At 31.6% G+C, this 22,138-nt stretch overlaps 1 protein-coding gene across 1 annotated transcript in view; it reads left to right on the forward strand.

The window, feature by feature from the left end:
• The window catches only part of LAMA2 (laminin subunit alpha 2), a 660,685-nt gene that overhangs the window by 323,183 nt on the left and 315,364 nt on the right, over positions 1-22,138 (forward strand). Inside the window, exons 13-14 of the mRNA XM_049771159.1 lie at positions 17,422-17,523; positions 19,073-19,284. Coding sequence (XP_049627116.1) covers positions 17,422-17,523; positions 19,073-19,284 — 314 coding nt within the window. The remainder of the gene's footprint in view (positions 1-17,421; positions 17,524-19,072; positions 19,285-22,138) is intronic.

The raw sequence follows: 22,138 nt of genomic DNA on the forward strand, positions 1-22,138 counted from the left end.
ATGAGACATAAAAGCATTTGACTTTGACCTTGAGATGTGATTTGGTATTTATGATGTTAAATTACTTGCCATCTTTTAGAAAAACGGCTGGTCTGTGTAGGAGGGTTGCTCAGTGAGGACTGTAAGGAGAAAAATAACAAAACATCTTTTAATCTTCAAAAAGTCTTTTAAATGAATACATACAACAAAATTAAGTGCAATATATTTAAAACAAAACAGAGAAATTGGAAAGTTTGACCTCTCCCCATTTCTGCACTCGTGTGAAAGTGCATGAAGAAAATAAGTGTACAAAGCTGCATAAATATTTGTGCTCTTGAGAGAGAGAGAGAGAGAGAGAGAGAGAGAGAGAGAGAGAGAGAGAGAGAGAGAGAGAGATTGAGTGTTTAATGTTGTGATTGATAGAACTGCCTTTATTTTTCTCCAACTTTGAACTCCTGTCAAGAACTTTGGAGTGTCCTGAGGGTCTGTCTGCCTTTGTATAGAAAGGATTTTTTTTTTTTTAAGAAAAAAAGAAGTTAAGAGTACTGTTTGTACTACTTTTGTTTTAAAGAAATCTTTAGTTTAGAGGATTTGGAGAACTTGGTGGAAAAATCACAAACTTATAGTTGATAAAAAATGCTCAACTTTATTTTGAAGTTTTGTTATTTATTTTCTGTCTTTGATTTTGGTTTGGAGTACAATTTGGTTTGGCTTTCTATTAGAATTCCCCTGTGAGATCTACTTTTAATCAATGTTATAGAATCTAAAGTTCTTGGTGAGTCTCTTTTAGTATCATTATAACAATATAAATTAGAAAGATTTTGGTTCTTTTGTGGTAGTTGCAGTAAGGTAGCATATATTTTTAAAGGCATAAAGTAGTATCCAAAATATATTAGTAGTCAGAAGGACCAGCCCATGATATGAAACTTATCACAAAGAATGGTAAGTGCACTTAGAGAAATAACTACACTAACAACTACCATGACAATGATAGAGAGAGAAATATAATGCTTGTCTCAAAGACATAAAAAGGATGAAGAAAGAGGGAAATGGGGACATTGGTAGCAGGAAAGTTGCACTGGTGAAGAGGTGTGTGCATTTTATGGCTTAAACCCAATTATGAACATGTTTGTAAGCATGGTGCTGAAATAAATTATATGATAAAAATATATATTAGTAGTAAACTAATGCATGCAGCATTATTCTATTGAAGCAATAGTTCATCATCTTAATTGAACCCATATTCCTTGATAGACGTCATATTTCTATTGTCATTTTATTGAAGTAATATTTGGATTCTAGATATGTATTAGGGTACAATTTTATAAATTTAAGATATTTGCCACAATACTGTAGATAAGTCCAAAGTATGAATATCATTCCCGCTTTTGGTGACCTCAGTTCTGCACTCTGAATTCAATGGCGTGTTTTCATTTGGTTTTGTTCGTGCCCTTTCTTTGCTTCTCATAACACAACTAAGTGAGGTCTTTTATCTTTCTTTCTCTTTTGAAACTCAAGAACTAAAGATTCATCAAATCAAAGTTACATATGTGTAGTCTTGAAGATGTTAGTAAATATTACTTCATATAAATCTCAACATAAAACAGTAAAACGAGCATCAAAATTGTGAAATATTTATTCAAAGTCTTACTTTTGTGAAGAACTGGAGAGAGTAGGTCAATTATTTTATTTCTTTTTTTTTTTTTTTTTGGTTTTTGGGCCACACCCTGTGACGCTCAGGGGTTACTCCTGGCTATGCGCTCAGAAGTTGCTCCTGGCTTCTTGGGGGACCATATGGGACACGGGGGGATCGAACTGCGGTCCGTCCTAGGCTAACGCAGGCAAGGCAGGCACCTTAGCTCTAGCGCCACTGCCCGGCCCCCAATTATTTTATTTCAATATTATATAATTTAGTTTTGATTTTTATCCTAGAAAACAGATATTTTATTTTTTATCATAAACATTTTAATTTATGCATTATATTTATAGTTATTCATAGTCAAGTTTTAGACATACAATGTTTCAACACCAATCACACCTAAGTGTTAACTTCATCAATATACCCAGAGTCCATCCCATTCCACCACCCAACCATCCCAGACTGCCATCATGATAGTTTTGTTTTTTAAGTTTGGTTGTTAAAGTTTGGGTCCCATAATTTCAACATAAATCCTGGTTTGGATATTTATTTCTGTTCTCTCTCAATATTACTAGTGCACAGGAATCCTTTTGACTTATATTCTCATTATTTTAAATTTTTCTTTCTCCTCCACTCTATTTTTTTTCTTTTCCTTACTTTTCTCTCGTGCTAAGAATGTTCTAGATAACCCCCACATTTAAATCTTTACATACCATCATGCAGTTATTCTAAGTATTACCTATAAGTTTTATTCTCCTGGACTTATTTTTCTTCTTCTGATTATTTTGTTTAACATGGTATCTTCTAGTTCCATATATGTTGCAGAAAAGTGTATGATTGCATCATTCATTACAGTTACATAGTACTCTGTTATATATATGTAACTTATCTTGATCCACTCATCAGAAAATAGATTTTTTTTGTATTTTTATTTAGGTGCTTGGGCCACAACCATTGATGCTTAGGGTTTACTCCTGGCTATGTGCCTAGAAATCGCTTCTGGTTGGGGGAACATATGGGATGCTGGGGATTGAACGAAGTCTGTCCTGGGTCAGCCTCATGTAAGGCAAATGCCCTACCACTGTGCTATATCTTGGCCCCTAGAAATAGATATTTTTAAAATTACATTCCCAGTTTGAATAGGATTGTCTAAAACCCATGTTTTCTAATTATTTTCTTTGTGTATTCTTGGTATTTTATTATATTTTAAAATATATTTTTATTCACTATACTTTTTAATTGGTCAACAATGACCATTTTTATTTACCTATTCTCCTTCAGAAGAATATATTAGTCTACATAGATACACATGTATTATAAACAAATTTATACATATGTTAAGCACATATATGTATGTATTATCATTTATCATCCTTTTCATAAATTACACATATTTTAAAAGTACATTATGTTTTTGTTAATGTGATATGACTTTATATTGATAAAGGTATTCTTTAATATAAGTATATAGTTTTATAGTAGTTGTTTTTTGTTGAACATGATGTGTTTTTGCTGTAATTTGTGTATTTTATTTTATACTTTGTTGTTCATGATTATATGTTCTAGCATTGAATATTTTTTTGGACTCAGTTTTCTCACTTTTAACAATGATTGTAACAATAATGATATATCTATAATATTAGCCCATGTGCACATTGTTTTGAGCATTACATGAGTTCATATATAGTGTCATCTTACAGAATATTTGTCTTCTTCATAGTTGTTGTTATTATTATTATTATTTGGTTTTTCGGTCACACCCAGCAATGCTCATGGTTACTCCTGCTCTATGCTCAGAAATTGCTCCTGGCAGGCATAAGGGACCATATGGGATGAAGGTATTCAAACCACCATCTGTCCTGGAGTGGATGATTGCAATGCAAATGCCCTACCACTATGCTATTTCTCCAGCCCCATAGTTATTATTATTAATAGATCTATTTTTAATATTTTAACTAACATTCATTCCACTATTCATAGATCTAATGAGTGATATTTTTTCTAGAAATACCCATCTTGTGAATGTATAATATTAATACAAACTGTAGTTTTTATGTTTAGCACATATAATACAATATTCAATATAAGAGTTGGTGCAAGAAAAAAAGTTTATTCAAGTGCTAACAACCGAGAAGATGGTAGATTTGTCCCAAACTACTTTCCTCTTAAACTAGGATTAGTGGTTTATATAGTAATAGTTGGGAAAAGTAAGTGAACAAAGTGTTCCAGAAAGTATGTCAGTGGGAGGGAGGAATCTAATAAGCTTCAGCAGTCTCAGATCTACTAGAGTTTATTCTTTCCCCTCTTCATCTATAACTAACCAGAATCAACTTCAAATACATAATAAACAATATCTTTTAAGTTTTGGAATTAGATCAATAGCAGATGGATAGTGTGAGATCATAAGAAATATATTTCTGAGGAAAATTATGCATTCTGTAATGCTTGCTTTCTTACCATTGAATACATTTCTAGTCATAAATTTCATGTATAATTAAGTATATTTTCAAAATTATCTCATAGATTTTATACATATTAGCAAATGTGTTAAAATATTTCTTTTCCTAAACATTATACCAATAGAGTTCTTTTTTTATGGTACTAAGGATTTAACCCAGGTCTCATGCTTGCAAAGTTTATATTTACTGCTCAGACACATTGCCAGCTCCACCAAGAGAACATCTTAAATAATTTTGTCTTTGTTATGTCACAAATAAGGGAGAAAGGAAAGTATTTTAGTAAAAAAAATTTCTTTTTGTTTTTGGGCTACACCTGGTGACGCTCAGGGGTTACTCCTGGCTATGCACTCAGAAATCGCTCCTGGTTTGGGGGACCATACGGGATGCTTGGGGATCAAACCGCGGTCCATCCTAATTTAGCATGTGCAAGGCAAAGGCCTTACCGCTTTGCACCACCACTCCAGCTCCTATTTTGGTAAAACTTTTCTTTTGTTTCTTAGTACCTATTTTCATTTTTGCTAACTTTCATTGTTACTTTCTATATAGGTACAAATCATTAATAAATTCAAAGTAAATTTTGAAGTTAAACAAGACTCCAGACAATTAAAAATTAATTATATTTGCCAGCATATATATGCAATATTGATTTGTTATGATTTCCTTTTTAAAACTTTAAAATAAGCATTGAACATTTATATTGTAATTTAGAAAGACAGTTTTACTTCAGAATAAAATTAATCTGCCTAAAGTCGCACAGGAGTTTAATGATTACACATTGAAGAGTGGATTTGTCTTAATTTTAAAGCACCCACTGATTGATTTATAAACACCAAATAAATACATTAAGATAATTGAACATATGACATATAGAGATATATGCATATATCTCACTTGCAATAAAAAGCAACATTAACTTTTATATCCAACTGTGGTGGTTTTCAGAATAAAGGGGTTAGAGTGAGATGAGTAAGCCTGGGTCTTTTAGTTGATGGCAGAACACCAGGAATTTAGAGGCAGAAATTGTGATACTTGTTTTATTTTTAATCATTGTGTGTGTGTGTTCAAGAGGAGAGAGGAATAGAGAGACAGTCATATTTTAAATCAATGGGAAGAATATTTTCAATCAATGTAAATTAAAAATGGTTTTGTATTACTAAAATATAAGTATGACAGAGTATGCGATAACTTCTACTGCAGTTTTTTAAGTAGCATTTAATAGCAACAACAAATATATTATTATGATAAAACTTCATTGTGAGGTTACTGGGGGATTCATTAAAAAGACCTTTAACTTAAAACTGAAAATCTAAGATAATATGCAAATGTTAGCTTGATTATACATGACTCAATAAGAGGCCCCTTTCTTTTCATATATAACATATATTCATATAACTTATATCTAGTCAAAAAAGTAACAATATTTTATTTTATTTTTTAAAAGTACATAATCCTGACTAGTTTTAATTGTATGTTAATTGGGAATCCTAGCTCTAGACAGAAAATTTTGTATAACATTTTATACAATGGGAGCAATAATAAGAGTAATGACTAGCAGTTAACCTTTATTAAACATATATAAAGTGTCAAGTACTACTTTCAATTGTTTAATTGAATTGTAAGTACATTATCCAACCCTTACTGCTGTCATCTGTGTTCCAGAAAATGAATGAAAGAAAAGAGAGTTTAAGAAATTTACTCACCACTCATAACTTATACATGAAAGAGATGATTTTGAATCACAGAAGTCTAGTTCTAGAAATTTTATTTTTTCTGTGTCTACGTGCCATCTGTTTCTCTGTACAAGTAAATTTCTCTGTACAATTAAATTTCTCTTAATGAAATTCTACTTAAAAATTTCTCTAAAATCATAAAACATAGCAAATATAAATTTAATTACAATCTTGTTACTGAAATGCAAATTGAAACTTTTTCTCTTACTATTTAACTTACCAACTATAAATGAATATGATGTAAAACTTAGCATGTTTGAATGGCAAGTTGCCAGTGAGAGAGCAGTAGTAACCCAACCTCTCAGCACAGTTAATGTTTCTTCCTCCTCATTTGCATAGAAGCACCTCTACTCGCAATCCTTAAATATATCGATTCTACATGACACAAATCATTCCATTTTTAACAGTCCTACACACTTGAGTTTAATTACTATCCTGAATCCAAAACTGAAATAGCATTTTCAGTTTCTTAGATTGGTTCTATTTCTGGGCTACAAAATAAGTTCTCTTGCAATGTACAAAATAGATTTTCACACATTTGATTTAGGATGATGTGTTTTCCTTATGTACTCTTTATTTAAGGTTAACTGTTTACATCACATTCCAGACACTTGTTCAGCCTTTAGAGCCATCAACACCTTGGTCTCACCTTTTTTGGACAAACTCTAATTTGTCAACTTTTGTGTTACATGATTCTGACAAACACATACATTGACTAGCAGTGATTTCAGAGGAAGCATCAATTCATTTCATCTATATTCTAGGTGTCTTCTCAACAGAGGAGACATGCTGTTTGCCAATGCATCAGAGTGTATGGAAAGTATTCTGTCATTTATAAATTACTTATTAGTAGGTGCTGTAGTTTATGCTAGCATCCCAGGATATAGAAACTAGTGCAAAATAAAGTTGTGTGATTATATTTTGTGTGTAAACATCTAAGTATCACTTAGACTTAAATATTGATTTCTATTTAAGTCTATAATTACTTAAATATTGATTTTCCCTTAAAACTGCAGATCAAATGTTCCAAATGCTAAAGATTCACTACTTAATCACATACACGTTTTGTGGTTTGTCAGTCAGCAGCCTCATAAATTCCTCTAGTAAATTCGAGTTACTGAATATATATAAAATATATTTTCTGTGTTTGGCTGATGAAGATAAGAATATGAAAAATCATAAATATATTATTTAGTCATTACTTAATGACATTTATTAGAGATAGCAAAAATTGTCTCAGTGTTGCAGATTTTCTCTATCTAATACTTTGAAATTATATAACATTGAATTTGTTTCAAATTCCCAGGCTTTAATGCAGCAGTTAAATCTCTAAGATGCTATGCAGAGTACCATTAGTAAATCATTAAAACATGATTTCATAGGATATGAAATCTGCCATATTGTGATCTCTCCCAGAACCCCTAAGAATCTAAAGTGCATTTAGAATGATAAAATAAACATTGTGTCAAATAAGGTTTTAGTGTTATGGTTTTTAAAACTATACTAAAATAGAAGACTCAATATTTATTTAATATATACTATGTAATTGATATCGCTTGAAGAATTATGTTTTTGTTCTCATTTCATTTTCAGTAAAACTTCTAAGATAAGTATAATTCCATTTGTTTTATGAAAATTGAGACTTGAAAAACCTATATAACTACCCTGACTCATTTAAAGGTAGAACTAAAACCTAAAATGGTATCAAAATATGTCTCAACATTTATCTTGAATTTTTGTGATTTATAACTGACTCCTATTTAATAAGCATGGCAGATAATTTACATGACATCTCTAAATATTTAAAATTCATATGACATTACTAAATATCTTCTATGAGAAGATACTTGAATATATTTTGTTTAGTCTGTTGACTCTCTTATGGACTGTGACTTAAATTCCACTGGACATCTGATAACACTTTCTTGGCAATTTTACAATTAAATTTTATTGCTATAATGAAGATGGTGTGTATACTTAATAAGTAAATAAAGAGAGAAATTAAGAAATAGTGATAGATCAAGTTGGTACCACTTTGCAATATTATTCCAAGTCTAGCATTCTGGATTTCACTATCCTGGTTGTTATTCTTGTTATTACAAAATAAAATCTACTTAAATAGTGTAACATAAAATATTTGAATTCAGTTAAGCATATGACCTTCCAGGCACATGTTGTGTTGTAAATGCAAAAGCACTGAGAATTTCCTATAGTCAGTAGAACTATTATAATGACATTTGCAATAAGTGAGAAAGTCTTTCATTCAATATAATGAATGTTTTGTTTTGTTTGTTTGTTTTTAGTTTTGGGGCACACCTGGTGACACTCAGGGGTTACTCCTGGCTTTATGTTAAGAAATCGCTCCTGGCTTTGGGGACCGACCATATGGGATGTGAGGAATCAAATTGTAGTCTGTCCTAGGTCAGCACGCACAAAGCAAACACTCTACTGCTTGAGCCACTGCTCTGGCCCCAACAATGAATGTTCTTATAAAACAGAATTCCTAAATAGTGAACAAGGTAGAATTTTCTGTGAAACAGAAAATGGCAATACTTTTTCAGTTCTGAATTTTCCACCAGATTTTGTTTTATTTTTATTTAGTTATTTAATAAAATGATTATTTCTGAACTTAAATCTAAACTTAAAATGGGCACTGGCATGCTAGGAAGCAGGGGTGGGGGTGTGAGATGCACCTGGAAGCATTGATTGAAAGAGGTGGACACTGATGCTAAATTGGTCCTGATTCATTGCATGTCTGAAGCCCAACTATGAAGAACTTTGTAAATAATGGTTTCAATAAAACAAAATTTAAATAAAATGAAAGACCTGAATTAACAAAGAACTTTGTATATATATAAAGTCATAAATTATGGTTTACTTTATTGTATCTATATGTAGTAGTATAGCATATGTATATTTACATGCATACACTGTATATTTACAAATAGAGTAATTCAACCCACAACAAAATCACTAATAAAATAGTCAACATAATAATAATAGTCAAAATAAAATAATAGTCAACATAAAAATAGTCAAACATAATAAACAAAAGACAAACAGCTGTTGAATATACTTTGCTTTTGATTCTGGGCCTGACCCCAGAAGGCCACTTGGAGAATTTGGAGAATTTGGCTACTACCATATACACATATCTGTTGATATTTCAGTATTTCACTTTTAAAAAAATATTTGTTGTGTACAAGGGGCAATTCCCTAAATCAGAAATTTAGAAAAAAACTACATACTACTTTATCCTAAATGATATAGTTCAGTGTCTTCATCTTATATGTAGTGGCTAAAAATCTGTTCTTAAAGTGTTTACAATTTAGTGTCCTAAGAAAATATGTAAAGTTGAAGACTTATTCAAGTTGTCTATTTTAAAATTTGAACTCTTTTTTTTTGACTTACTGTTCTACTAGAAACAATAATTGTTCTATATACAAAAGCTTTTTACCTAATCAAACTGTTAATTTTATTTGCTTTGATTTAAAACTGAACACAGGGGAAGTATAAATATAAGTCTATATTTTTATGTAAAATAATGGTGGCTTATAATGAACACAGATTGATGCGATTAAGGAAATTAAGCAAATAATTTAAGGAAAATATGTGTGGGCATCATAAATTTTCTTCTCAGTTCCCTTAGGTGTATAGATATCTCTGACAAATACTTTTGTTTTCTCCCAGTAATTCAAAATAGATAATGCTACTTTAAATAAACATTATTAATAATAAAGCCAGAGTGATGTGTATGGAGGCTATCTTGCACATAGCCAACCTGGGTGTAATCTCCGAACCCTTGTCTTCCCCTCTGTTCTCCAGACCCCACCAGTTTTTCCTCAAGTGGAGGGCCAGGAGTAATGCTTAAGCATGGCAGGTGTGATTCAGATATGAAACAAAACATAAAAAAAAAAACAACAAAGGAAAAACAAAAACATACTATTCCTATGAAACTTTGTATGACATATTGGCTAAGAATTAACTTGTGAGAATTTGAAACTTGTATTAAACGATGGAAAGGAAAAAATTATTGAGAAGGCAAGGGCGTTGATTGGTTAATTATTATTTTGCTGAAGTATTTCTGGTCTATTATAATTTTTTTGTTCTAGGCTCACATTCTGCTTTTCATCTCTACTTTCAATATTTATTTTTGAATGTAGATGACATCAAATCCAAAGGAATGTATTTGGCTAAAATAGTTCAAGGGTTCATATTTAAATAACAAATTCCAAAATCATATTATCACTGAAGCCAGTGTAACAGATATATGTTTATGGGAAATAAAAGTAAATGCTATAAAATATGCAAAAATATCAAAAGTAAGAAAAAGCAGAGTGTGATAGAAATAGAGAGGAAAAGTGAGAGCAAAAGAAAGAATATGAAAAGAAGGGATAAAGGGAGGGATGAAAAGGGAAAGAAAGATGGGGTGACATGAGGCAGAGAGGAATCAATGGTGGATAGGAATGATGACAGCCAGCAAACTTGCTCAAGATTTTCTTTTTTAAATACGTTAGATCATTCCCTTTCAGAATTAATAAACCATTTTTTCTCCCTCCCTCTCTCTCCCTCCCTCCCTTCCTTGCTCCCACCCTCCCTCCATTCCTTCCTTCCTTCCTTCCTTCCTTCCTTCCTTCCTTCCTTCCTTCCTTCCTTCCTTCCTTCCTTCCTTCCTTCCTTCCTTCCTTCCTTCCTTCCTTCCTTCCTTCCTTCCTTCCTCTTTTTCTTTCCCCTCCCTCCCTTCCTTCTTTCCTTTCTTCCTACCTTTCTTCTTCCTTCTCTCCCTCCCTGACTCCCTCCCTCCACTTTGTAACCAGTCACTCTAATATCCTCCAAACCAACATTTTTAGAATGTATTGTTTCTTGACACAACAATATATCTGTTTTTGATGCACTCATAGTGATATGACTTTAAGATTTTTTATAAAAACATGCTGGGTCTCATTTTAACCTTTTTTATATCTGTTTTAATTTCAATGATTATCAAGCTTTGAAAGGGAGGAAAAAATGCTCTTATTTCAATGTTATAAATATACAGAAGACTACAAGATTGAAGTATAATAATACCTTTGTTAAAATATAGTCCATGAACAGAGGCATGTATATATCATTTAATTGGTGGGATAGATTTTTAAGAATTTAAGGATATTGACGTCAGTGTACCAAGAGTGTCTAAAAAGATTATTTCTTTCTGTTCATGATACTCAATTAAAATTGATATATGTATTGTTTATCATATTCAAAATTACAATTTTTTCCTCATTTGATTGTATTATGTCTCTCCTGGCAAACAAAGAAAATAATATTCCTCATACCATTTAGTGAAATAAGATGATGATTATGATATCCAAATACATTGGGCTTGATTTATGCAAAGAATTTTCTCCTGAATCTCTTACCCTACATCTCCATCTGAATTACTTGAAACATAGGAAAAGATATAAAAGAGAGGAGGGAGAGTGAGAAAGAATATAAAGCCAAAAGTTAAAAGCCAAGCAGCCTAATACTAAATGCTTTCTTTCTTAAAGCTTAGGTTTATGAATTACATTTAACCTTTTCTATTTGTGAAAGAAAACTTCCCTGCCTCATTAAATCTTTAATGCAATATGCTGCATGCACACTACATTATTATGTGTGACATTAGGTTATATATTGCACAGTAACTCTAATGCTACTTGCAAACAAGCTGTTCCTTTAACCTGAAGGTAGAATTAAAATTGGTGCTCATGGGAAACAGTTACTTGTGTTGTTTTTTTCTTAATGGGGTGAGTTTGAGGATCAGGAGAGTAAAAGAGCACAAAAAGCATCGAGGGTTGAATGGATGCTGCTCCATTTCCTTGCAGTGTTTTGTCAACTGGATATGTGATGCTCCCTGAAGAGAATTTTACTGAATAGTGATAGATAAAGGTCAAAGACTAGGTCCTTGAGAAACCTTATGGAATGAATTTGTTTTACTAAATTCACTTTCTATTCGTATTGGTAGGGGACACAACTCTGGTAAATATAGTCTAATCCATCCAGTAAATATAAAAATTGCCTCAAAGCAAGCTAAAATTGCACTTATCTCTACCTGTGGAAAGCCATATTTCTCTAGTCAATAGAATGACAACTCTTTAGTTCCTAAATAGCAGGAGAAAATGAAATGTTCTATGGGTTGTACTTTTAGTACTCTGGAAAATTACAGAAATCAGTGCTGTTCCCCAGAAGGACTAATTTGGAAATCTCAAAAATATAATTAAAAAAAATTGAGTCTATAAAATCTGAAACTGTAAAACTTTAAAATATGTGGAGAGCAAATCACTTGTTATCACACTACATAATTTTAGAATTTTATTTTAATGAAATAAAATAAAATTGAATGCATTGATACTGTTCTATCTGCCCTAGAATCCCTTTAGCTCTCATTTGTTGTGGTTGCCATCAAGAAGTCAGTAGACAGAATCACTACCAAAAACTATTTCTCTCTCATTATTTTAATTAATTGTATACAAACCATACATTAAGTAATGAAGCAGCATATAATGTATTAGAGAATTGTAGGAATAGGAATTTTTAGTAGGAAAATTGACTTTAGCTATCTAACTAAAAGAATAAATATAAAAAAGACTGAAGTCTTCAACCTCAGTTTTTTTTACTTTTATTATTCTCATATTTTTATCATAGTGACTTTAAAAACAACTGAATTATGCTACAATGCCAACAAAGGTAATAAATATTTTACATTTTGCCAATTTAGCATCATTTTATAGACACTAATGGATCAAAAATATTGTATTTTTTAAATAAACTTCCACATTTACTTAAAACTGGATTTGTTTGACTATGGAGTAAAACTTATCAAAACATCTTATTCCTCTCTTTATTTTATGTTTAGCATACTTTTTTTTCAACAATTACTTTCTGTCACAGTTTACTCTGAAAAAATTACTTAGCAAAGATGTAATTAACTTACAGTGCAAATAAGCATAGCTTAAACTTTTTGAGATTCCTTAAAAGAAACAAAATTGTGCTCTACAATTCTGAACTATCTCCAGCTATTTGTGTGGTGTCCAGTAAATTATATTACTGTATTTCCTTCAAATGTGAACAGTCTCCCAAGGCACCTTTTTAAATTGCTGCATTGCTGCAGGGCACCTCTGCTGAGTTTGTGAACAAGAGCTTAAATAGATCCTTGAGGGTACTGAAGTGATTCATCGAAGTTTGAACTATATTATAGATCCAGGGTCACTGGAGAATCTTTATTAAGAAAGTGCAACAATAAATATTTTGATTAAATTAAAAAATATTTTTTCAGCAAGAATGGAGAAGTAATATAAATTGAAATTAAATGCTTTGTTTCCTAGGAAGTGTTAAATAATGTGATTCACTTTGGTATGTAATATGTTTGAGACGTATTGAATAATATTTTCGCATAAGACTGTTAAGGGCTGCATTGTTATTTCCTAAATATTCATAACCTAAAGTCAGAAATTTATAATGTAACTGTGATTAGAGATAAAAAATGTTTAAAGAATCAATTCAGTTTAAATGATAAAATTAGTGTGGGCCCTGATATAATATGATCCAGATCACAATAAGAAGATGAAATAAGAAATGATATAATAACAGAAAGAAAGTATATATTTACAACATAAGAGGTTGGTCATTCAAGAAAACATCCAGGGTTCGGTGAGGTGGCGCTAGAGGTAAGGTGTCTGCCTTGCAAGCACTAGCCAAGGAAGGAACGCAGTTCAATCCCTGGGAATCCTATATGGTCCCCCCAAGAGGGGCGATTTCTGAGCACTTAGCCAGGAATAACCCCTGAGCATCAAACGGGTGTGGCTCAAAAAACAAAAACAAAAACAAAACAAAAAAAAAGAAAAGGAAAAAGAAAATATCCAAGCTGATCTCTTGCTCTGAGGTTTTTAGCTTCCAGTACTGTGAGATACTAAATAAGACTCCCAATCTCTAGTATTGCTACTGCATCATGAGCAAGTGTGACCCATCCATTATGGGTCACAGCACATGATGAATGATGTAGATTAGGAACCATTTAGAAATATAGCACAACCCATTAAGGAAGGAAAGCAAAGACAAGAAAAAAGAAATGCTTTAAGGAGATGAGACTTTTGAAGACCCTCATTTATTGTATATAGAATATTGACACAGTTATCAGGACAGGGAAAGGAGTATTAGAAGACAGTGTCAGAAGGAATCAGGGATCTTAACAATTTTTACTTGTTACATAAAATTGAAGCAAAAGATATCATAACTCATAAAATTTTAGAGAAGCAAACCAGAATATAGACAATACCCCCCCAAAAAAAAACAACAAGAAAACAAACAACTGTGATCTCTGATAGAAGAAATGAAGTTATCACAGTGGCAAAAGAACCCAAAGCAAGGAGTGTTCCAAAGGATGGAATTTAGGGTGTAAGTATAGCTTGGTAACATATATGTTAAAAATAAAATTTTATTCCCAAATCAATATTTAGTACTATAAAAATTACCCCCAAAAATGTGGGAGAAAAAATTCAAAGTGTCATCATATGATAGAAATTTGAAAGATCCCGCCTTAATCTCCAGCACTATATGCTCTTCTGAACACCACCAAAATTGACCCTGGAGCATAGAGCCTGAGAATATCATTTATGGAGAAAACATCCCTAAAATATACTTTAAAAATTAATGAAATGATACAAAACATATTTTAGTGTTTGCTGCATGTGTTATAAAGAAAAACTTAAACATCAAAAATGATAAAGTTAAAAAGGAAAGGTATATGTATAAAAGAAAAATAATGAAACTAAAAAATAGCCATGGATAGTATCAACAGAGCAATTAAATCAATTGCTCAATGGAAACTCAATTTCCAATTTATCTGATGTAATAAGCAAAATTTGAAGAAATTTTAAGGAGAGTTGGAAAACAAAGGGGTTGAAGTAAGTTGAAATTTGGAATATTGATGAGGGGATGGCAAACAACATTCTTCTTTCAGTACTATACAAAAGACTGGTTTATGCATCCATGTCTTAAAATTTTTTACTCAAGAAACAATAATCCTCAGAGTATGTTTTTGAAAATTAGACCACTATAAAATCTCTCACACAATGATATGTGCTTTTGGGAGAAGAAACATAAACTAGAAACAAAAGCAATAAATACTTTATTTTAGTGTTTATTAAAATAAGTTACTTTATGGAGTTGAAGAGATAAAGAGAGGCAAAGAAATTAATGAAGAAAAAAATTAATGTTGCTTGGGATACAATCCTTCAATTATTGAGTACATAACTTTTAAAAAACTTTTAAAAGTTACTTAAATAATTCCATAAAAATAAATATATTTTATACATAAATATATAGCTCTAGGGTAGACAAAAAAGACAATGATCCTATAACAGAAATGTATACACTTTGGCTGGAGAAAAAAATTGATGGTAGCATTTTGTGTCATTTTAGTTATCTTAGTTTGGAAGTAAAATGTGAAAGTTGTTAGGTAATCAAAAAACTAGTTCTTGAGATGTCAAATATATAAAGAAAACATTTAAAATGAGTTATAAAAATATAAATTAAAATATTTTTATTTTTATTACTTATAACCAAATCTCAGGAGAATAGGTTGAATTAATTCTACTTATTTTACATGTTATTTATATGTTATAGTATTATTTACCTGCATGTCTTCTTTCAGTTGATATTTATCATTTATCCCTTTTTCCATTTTTAATCATTGTTGTTATTTTATATTTGTGATGTGACTTTATAACTGTTTAAATATGTTAGTTTAATAAACCAAATATTGCAACAAATCAATTATTTTAAAATTTTGCATAATGTCTTAAAAGCTTGATTCTAAATTAGGCTCACTGTCATTAAACAATTATTTTTGGCACTTTGATTTAGAAAACTATTAATATTAATGTTTCATAAAAAATACCCTACCAGGGGGAAAAAGACACACTGTTTTCTTGTTGTTGTTTTTTTTTTGTAAACTGTAAACTTAATCTAAAAATTCCTTATATTTTTATACATATGGTAACTTTGTAGCACAACTTACATAATTTAATATTACCTTAGCAAATGTCTTAATGAACATTACCTTAAATTACTCTAAAACTTTTATTTGAATAAATCTTACAGAAATATAGTCCAGATAAGTGTGACATGAATTCTAAATATTAATAATCAAAATATTCAGATGCTAAATATTCTTATCCTTGTAGATCTACCCTCATATCCTCAAATCTAATCCTCATCTCTTAGTAAATACCTTTTTAATTTAGAAAATTCTAAATACTTCAGGTAAATCTGAAATGCATAAAAATTATTTTCTGTTGCTTTTATTATAGAGTCCTTTCATTGAGAAAATAGCTAGCTGATTTGAGCAAGCATACTATTTGAAGTTTTGGTTGCTTATTTAATAGAACCAGAAACCTTTTATGTAGATTCACCCCTCATTACTCACAATAATGCCAAGTGCTCTAGTCCAGGCAGATATTTATTATTTTTATATATGAAAAGACATTAAGGCTATTTCTCAGTGGAGCAGGGGAATAAAAGTTTTCTGAATTTCAGATCCTTATAGAGCTCCATGTAATGAGCTCTTCGAAGGCATTGTGAGTTGCAATCTAAAACCCTGTTTAATCAGCCCATCGTGAGCAATGTGCCATTCCCTATGGCTCAATGCTGAGAGGAATACAGGTTCCTCCTCCTCCATTCCATGCATCAGGAGGAATTGCTTTGTGGTCAGGTCGGCTGTGTGAGGCCACAGAGAGTCAAGGCTGCAAAGCTGGTCTCTACTTGTCAGCTTGGAGGAAACTGCAGAATACAAATCATCAGCTTTGATTTATAAATGTCTTTATTTATAATGCTGGAGTGGAATATTTTTAAAAAGGACTATAACATTTGCATTGAATCTGTCACTCAGCTCTAGTGTTGATTCCTGTCCTATAAATGATCTTGCCTTTCTGATTTTTGTCATTTTTTTTCCTTTCTACAAGGTTACTACCAGTGTCAGAGGATGAAAACCTTAGCCTATATGGTAGGGGGCTTGGTGTACATACTGGAATAAGAGAATTTTGCTTAATAAAAGAGGATAATAATATTCATTCAAACTAAGCATAATTGACCTCATAGAAAAAGTCTATCTTCTCTGGGTGTTTTGACTGAATTTTTTTACTATGTAACTTGCTGTTCCTCTTTTGTTGTTCTTTGTCCAACAGTTGAATAGTCTGTCAAATAAAATGATGTCTTTGTGAGAAACATTCAGACTCAGAAAGAGGGTGACCTTTAGGAATGGGTGGAAATCCCCCAGTTTTGACAAAGATCCTTCCTTTTTTGTTTTGAAATTGTAAAGCTCATGCTGTATACTAATTCTGTGATTAGTTTCATAGAACCTAACCTGTTTCAACAAGATTACAATACTGGGGGAAATAATACGTGAATTTTTATTTGTTTCAGGATCTCCGTGGATAGGTAAAGTTCATCTAAGGGTTACTTCAAAAGAAATGTCTATACCACTATGTTCTATTTTCAAAATCCATCCCTCTAGGACAATAAAATAGTTTAAAAAATAAAGTGTGTCTTAATAACCTGTTCCTTGCCCTATAATGATTATGCATCTTTTCTCTTATAGATTACAGCAGCTGGAGGATTTTTGACATTTACTACATCATATGATTTTGAAGAAGAGGAAGAAGATTCAGAACACAGACTCCAGTTTAGGATTATCCTAGAGGTAGCATGCAGGGCATATCAGTTATGTTCAACTTCCTTACATTCTTGTGCTATTTGAGGTTATTCCTTTCTTATTGTTTTGACATTAAATTTTAGATCATCATCATAAGAAAGTCTTGTTTCTTGAAAATTTTCTTTCTAATCAGTTTTATGCTTCTCTCTGAGACATGTTTAAAAAACTAAATTCCTCTGTGATAAAGCCCTTTAAAACAGACTGGAAATTTAAATTAAAAACTTAATGACCAGATGTTAAGAATGTAGCAAGATAAAAATATTTGCTATGCTGTTGATTTACATAGCTGCTACCCTAGCTTCTCTTATTTCCAAGTAAATTTATTAGCAATTTCTTTTTTATATATAAACCAAAAACGAGCAAAAAGTTATTCATGTGACTTCAAACTTCTTAATTGAAAAATAATAGATTTTGGAAGAAATTAGATTTTAGGATTTGTTGGGCCAGAAGCAACTCCAAAATGATAGCAGAAAAGTATAATCAATTCACTAGACCCTCAGGCACCCTTTCTCAAATTCTTGCTTTCACAATACATAAACTTTCCTCACAATCATATTCACAGGAAAGTTTTATATTGAAAGTAAGTAGATGTTGACTCAGGACCAAATTCTGTTGCTCATTATCATGCATGTGAATTGATCATATTCCCCTAAAATAAATATTACCAATGTTAGTATAGTTATCCTGGAGCTTATAGATATTTTATGCTTGTGTGTGTACATGTTTAAAAATAGAAATATGCCTTGGAATTAATTTGAGATGAGAGTGTCTATGAATATAAAATGCTATATAGGTATATGTTATAAATATATTATTATAAATTAAGTATAAATTAATAAGGATTGACTAAATGTCAAAGATAATCATTATACACTATTTTGGTTGAATTATCTTATAATATATCTTTGAATCATGCACTTTTGCTTATTATTGTTGTCTTCCCATGTAGAAAAATTGTTCAGAATAATACACTATTCTAGATATCCTAACATCTTGCTTTTATATCTCATACCAACCATAAAACAACATACTTGAAATTTATCATTTTTTATTAAGTTTTGGATCACATTTGGCAGCGCTCAGGGGCTACTCCTGCTTTGCTCTCAGAAATTGTCCCTAGCAGGCTCAGGGGACTATATGAGATGCTGGGATTCGAACCGCTGTCCTTCTGCATGCAAGGCAAACGCCCTACTGCTGTGCTATCTCTCTGGCCCCGAAATTTATCATTTTATGTCCTTGTGTAAAACTAAGATACTTTATCACATGAAAGTATGATGTTTGAAATAGTTTAGATAATCAGAAAAGCAAAATCGTGCACAACCAGAACACATATTTTGCAATGCCTCTGGTTAAAGTTAATATTTAAATTGACTTTCCTGCTTTCCAAATATGCCAAAAATATGCTAAATGACAGGAAAAACACACCTGAAATTAAAATATTATGTAACATAATTTGGCATAAAGTAGAGAATGAAAATATGATCATCTCGTCCTTATATGTCATTCTACAGTTTCTATCTATCTTTTCTTCCTTTAGGGAAATAACTTGAGAATCAGCACAGTTCAAGATGAGGTATATCTGCAACCATCTGAAGAACTTACTAATGTATTTCCACTTAAACAAGAATTATTTACCATTCATGGTACAAATTCCCCAGTCAGTAGAAAAGAATTTATGACAGTGCTTGCAAATTTAAAGAGGCTTCTCATACAAATCACATACAGCCTTGGGATGGATGCCATCTTCAGGTAAGCTCAAGAACTACATCTCACATGTTTTCATATTTACCTTGGGAAAAGCAGGAAAATGCTACAAGAATGACAAGCATGTTACTGGGCTTTGCTGCATTAAAGAAGATACATATTAAAATATATCATTTATGCATTTACATGAAAGTGTTGTTGGTTTAAAAAAGGTTCCTATGAGAAAGTCTCTATTTTAAAACTTTAAGAAGCTCAATACCTAAGGTGAATTTGTTTTAGTCATTTATTAGAAATGAATTTTTTTTCATAGCTCTGTCATAACAAACAAAAAATGGTCTCAATGTTGAGTAGTACTTTATTGGAAAATAAAGTTTCTTTTATGATGACTCAGGGATAGAAAACTAAAATAATATTAAGTCCAGGGTATCCATATACCAAATCATATTACAAACTATTTTCTTTCTTAAATTGGTTTCTAATTCAAAAATGTCACAGGTCATAACAATACTTTGCCAACAATAAAATACATATATGCAACAGTGGTCCCAAAAGGCTACACATGTAACCAATGTGGGTAGTAAAGTTTACCATATAGGTTTATGCCATTATTTTCTATTAGGTCTGCAAATGACAAAATTTCTTAACAACGCATTTATCAAAAATTATCACATTAACTGGTGCATATTTAACTTGCAATAAGAAGGATAGGTATTAATTTAAATACTACTATGTCTCTTTTTTAAAACAGTTAAACTAAAAAAAAAACATAATGTAAGGAAAAGTATCAGCTCTGGAGCCAAACTAACTAGGAACTCAATAAGCATCATTGCTCATTATATGGGCAATCTTTGACAAATGATTGGTCCTTGTGGAAACAATTTCTTCAAGTATAAAGTGGAGATGTTAGAGTTTACCTTTTCTACTATGTATAAAAATTATGTAATAATTTTGTAAATTGGTCATTACTTTGAATGTTCACAAAGGTTAGTCCCTTTTTTGATTTTCATTTTTTTTCTTAAAGAGAGAGCTCCCTGTCAAGCAAACTCAACATACTCTTGTGTGGTTGACTGCAAGCTGATCTTTCATTATCAAAAACAATGGCATATTTGTTTGACAAAATTGTAGTTGCATCTGAAGACGTCTTTTTCTTTCTCCTTTGTTTGTGTAAAACCCAGTAGATATCTTAGCAACTTCCTTCTAAATTTGATTAATTTAGAAACTCAAATCTGACTCCAATTTGAAAATATAGTATACCCAAATGGAACACTTCCTATACTGGTTTGACAAGAGGGCATTTTAAAATAAATTATATTGGTTCCTCCCACTCCTAATCATTTGCTTGCTTGGCCGAGCTTGTCTTTCACTTCTAGTATTTCAACTAAATGAAATCCTCATTATCATCTCTCAAAAGAGGGAATTGCAAATATAACAACAGAAACATTGCTAAACAATGTACTGCTTTTGCATAGGCAATTCTGCTAAAAGCTGGGTTAAAATGCTATGAAGATGGGAAGCAGCACTAAGGAATTAATTATGTCTTTCCTCATTTAGGAAATGGATTGTCATGATGTTTAAGCATTAGAAAGAGATGAGTCCTCTGGCTTTCAGAATGAATGACATTCCAATTGACAAAAAGTGGCTAGGGGGCTTATTTTTTGTCAACATTGCTTCTCAGGGTAGTTAGTCCAAAGGCATTTCCTTCTGATTGATATTAGATAATCTCCGAGTTTACCCTTCTTAAAACCCATCAGTTTCATTCAAGGCTTCTGAAATTTTCCTATGCACCAATAAACGACATGCTCTCAATGAAGTTTCTTGACAACAAAACAGGAGCTACCAAGTAGGTGGCTGCTTTCTGCTGCCTCTATTATCTAAAATTCGAGCTCAAGAAATAAAAATTAAAGTCATATTTGAATTTCTACTCATTTCAGGTGAAGTGAAAGTCAGCAGGAATCCTGAGTTAGCAAACTTGTTATATTTCATTTATATCTCGTCTATGATCTGATGGAGTCACCTATAAACCAACACTTAAATTGATTTCAACTTGTCTTGCACAGTAGGCTTCCAACCTGCTATTCAGTTAGTGTGCCAGCACAAGTAACTTGAAGCTATTGCAACAAAAATTTATGTTTAGATTTATTTCAGGGGGATTTACTTCTACTGATAGTTGTCTTAGTAAACGAACTACAGTTCTTCCACTTAGGTATTTAGGTGGAATTAAAGAGTGAAAAAAAGAATTGGGCTGCAGATCAGAATTTTGACTTTTGCTTTTAACTTGGCTAGTTTATAATGATAATATAAGCATAGCTTTGACTTCTAGATTTTAATCACCTCATTTGTAAAACAAAGAGAAGGACAATTGCTTTGTCAATTTCTAAAGGTCACAATAAGAATGAATTAGACACCTGCAAAAACATTTGCTAACGAAAAATCAGCACAAAAATGGTAAGCATTTTTTATCTCATTTGCTGCATTTCTAGGAAGAACATTTTTTTTTCTGAAGTACCTAAGACTCAAAAAAAAATCTAGAATAAAGCATTTACCATCATTTGCAAATCCATTACACTTTTTAAAATTGCTTTATTTAAATACCATGGTAACAAAATTGCTCATTTTGGGTTTCAGTCATACATTGTACACCATCCTCCCCAGTGCACCTTTCCTGCCACTGATGTCTCCATGTCTCCAGTTCCCTTCATCTCTACCCTGCCTATCTCAAAAGCAGGCAAATTGCTTCTCTCTCTCTCTCTCTCTCTCTCTCTCTCTCTCTCTCTCTCTCTCTCTCTCTCTCTCTCTCACACACACACACACACACACACATAAATTGTGTTGTGCTCAACATAGGAGTGCAGAGAGCATTCTTGTATTTTGTTTTTATGTTGCTGGGGTATATCCCCAG

The sequence above is a fragment of the Suncus etruscus genome, chromosome 4 (genome assembly GCF_024139225.1).
Source record: "Suncus etruscus isolate mSunEtr1 chromosome 4, mSunEtr1.pri.cur, whole genome shotgun sequence".
Lineage (NCBI taxonomy): Eukaryota > Metazoa > Chordata > Mammalia > Eulipotyphla > Soricidae > Suncus > Suncus etruscus.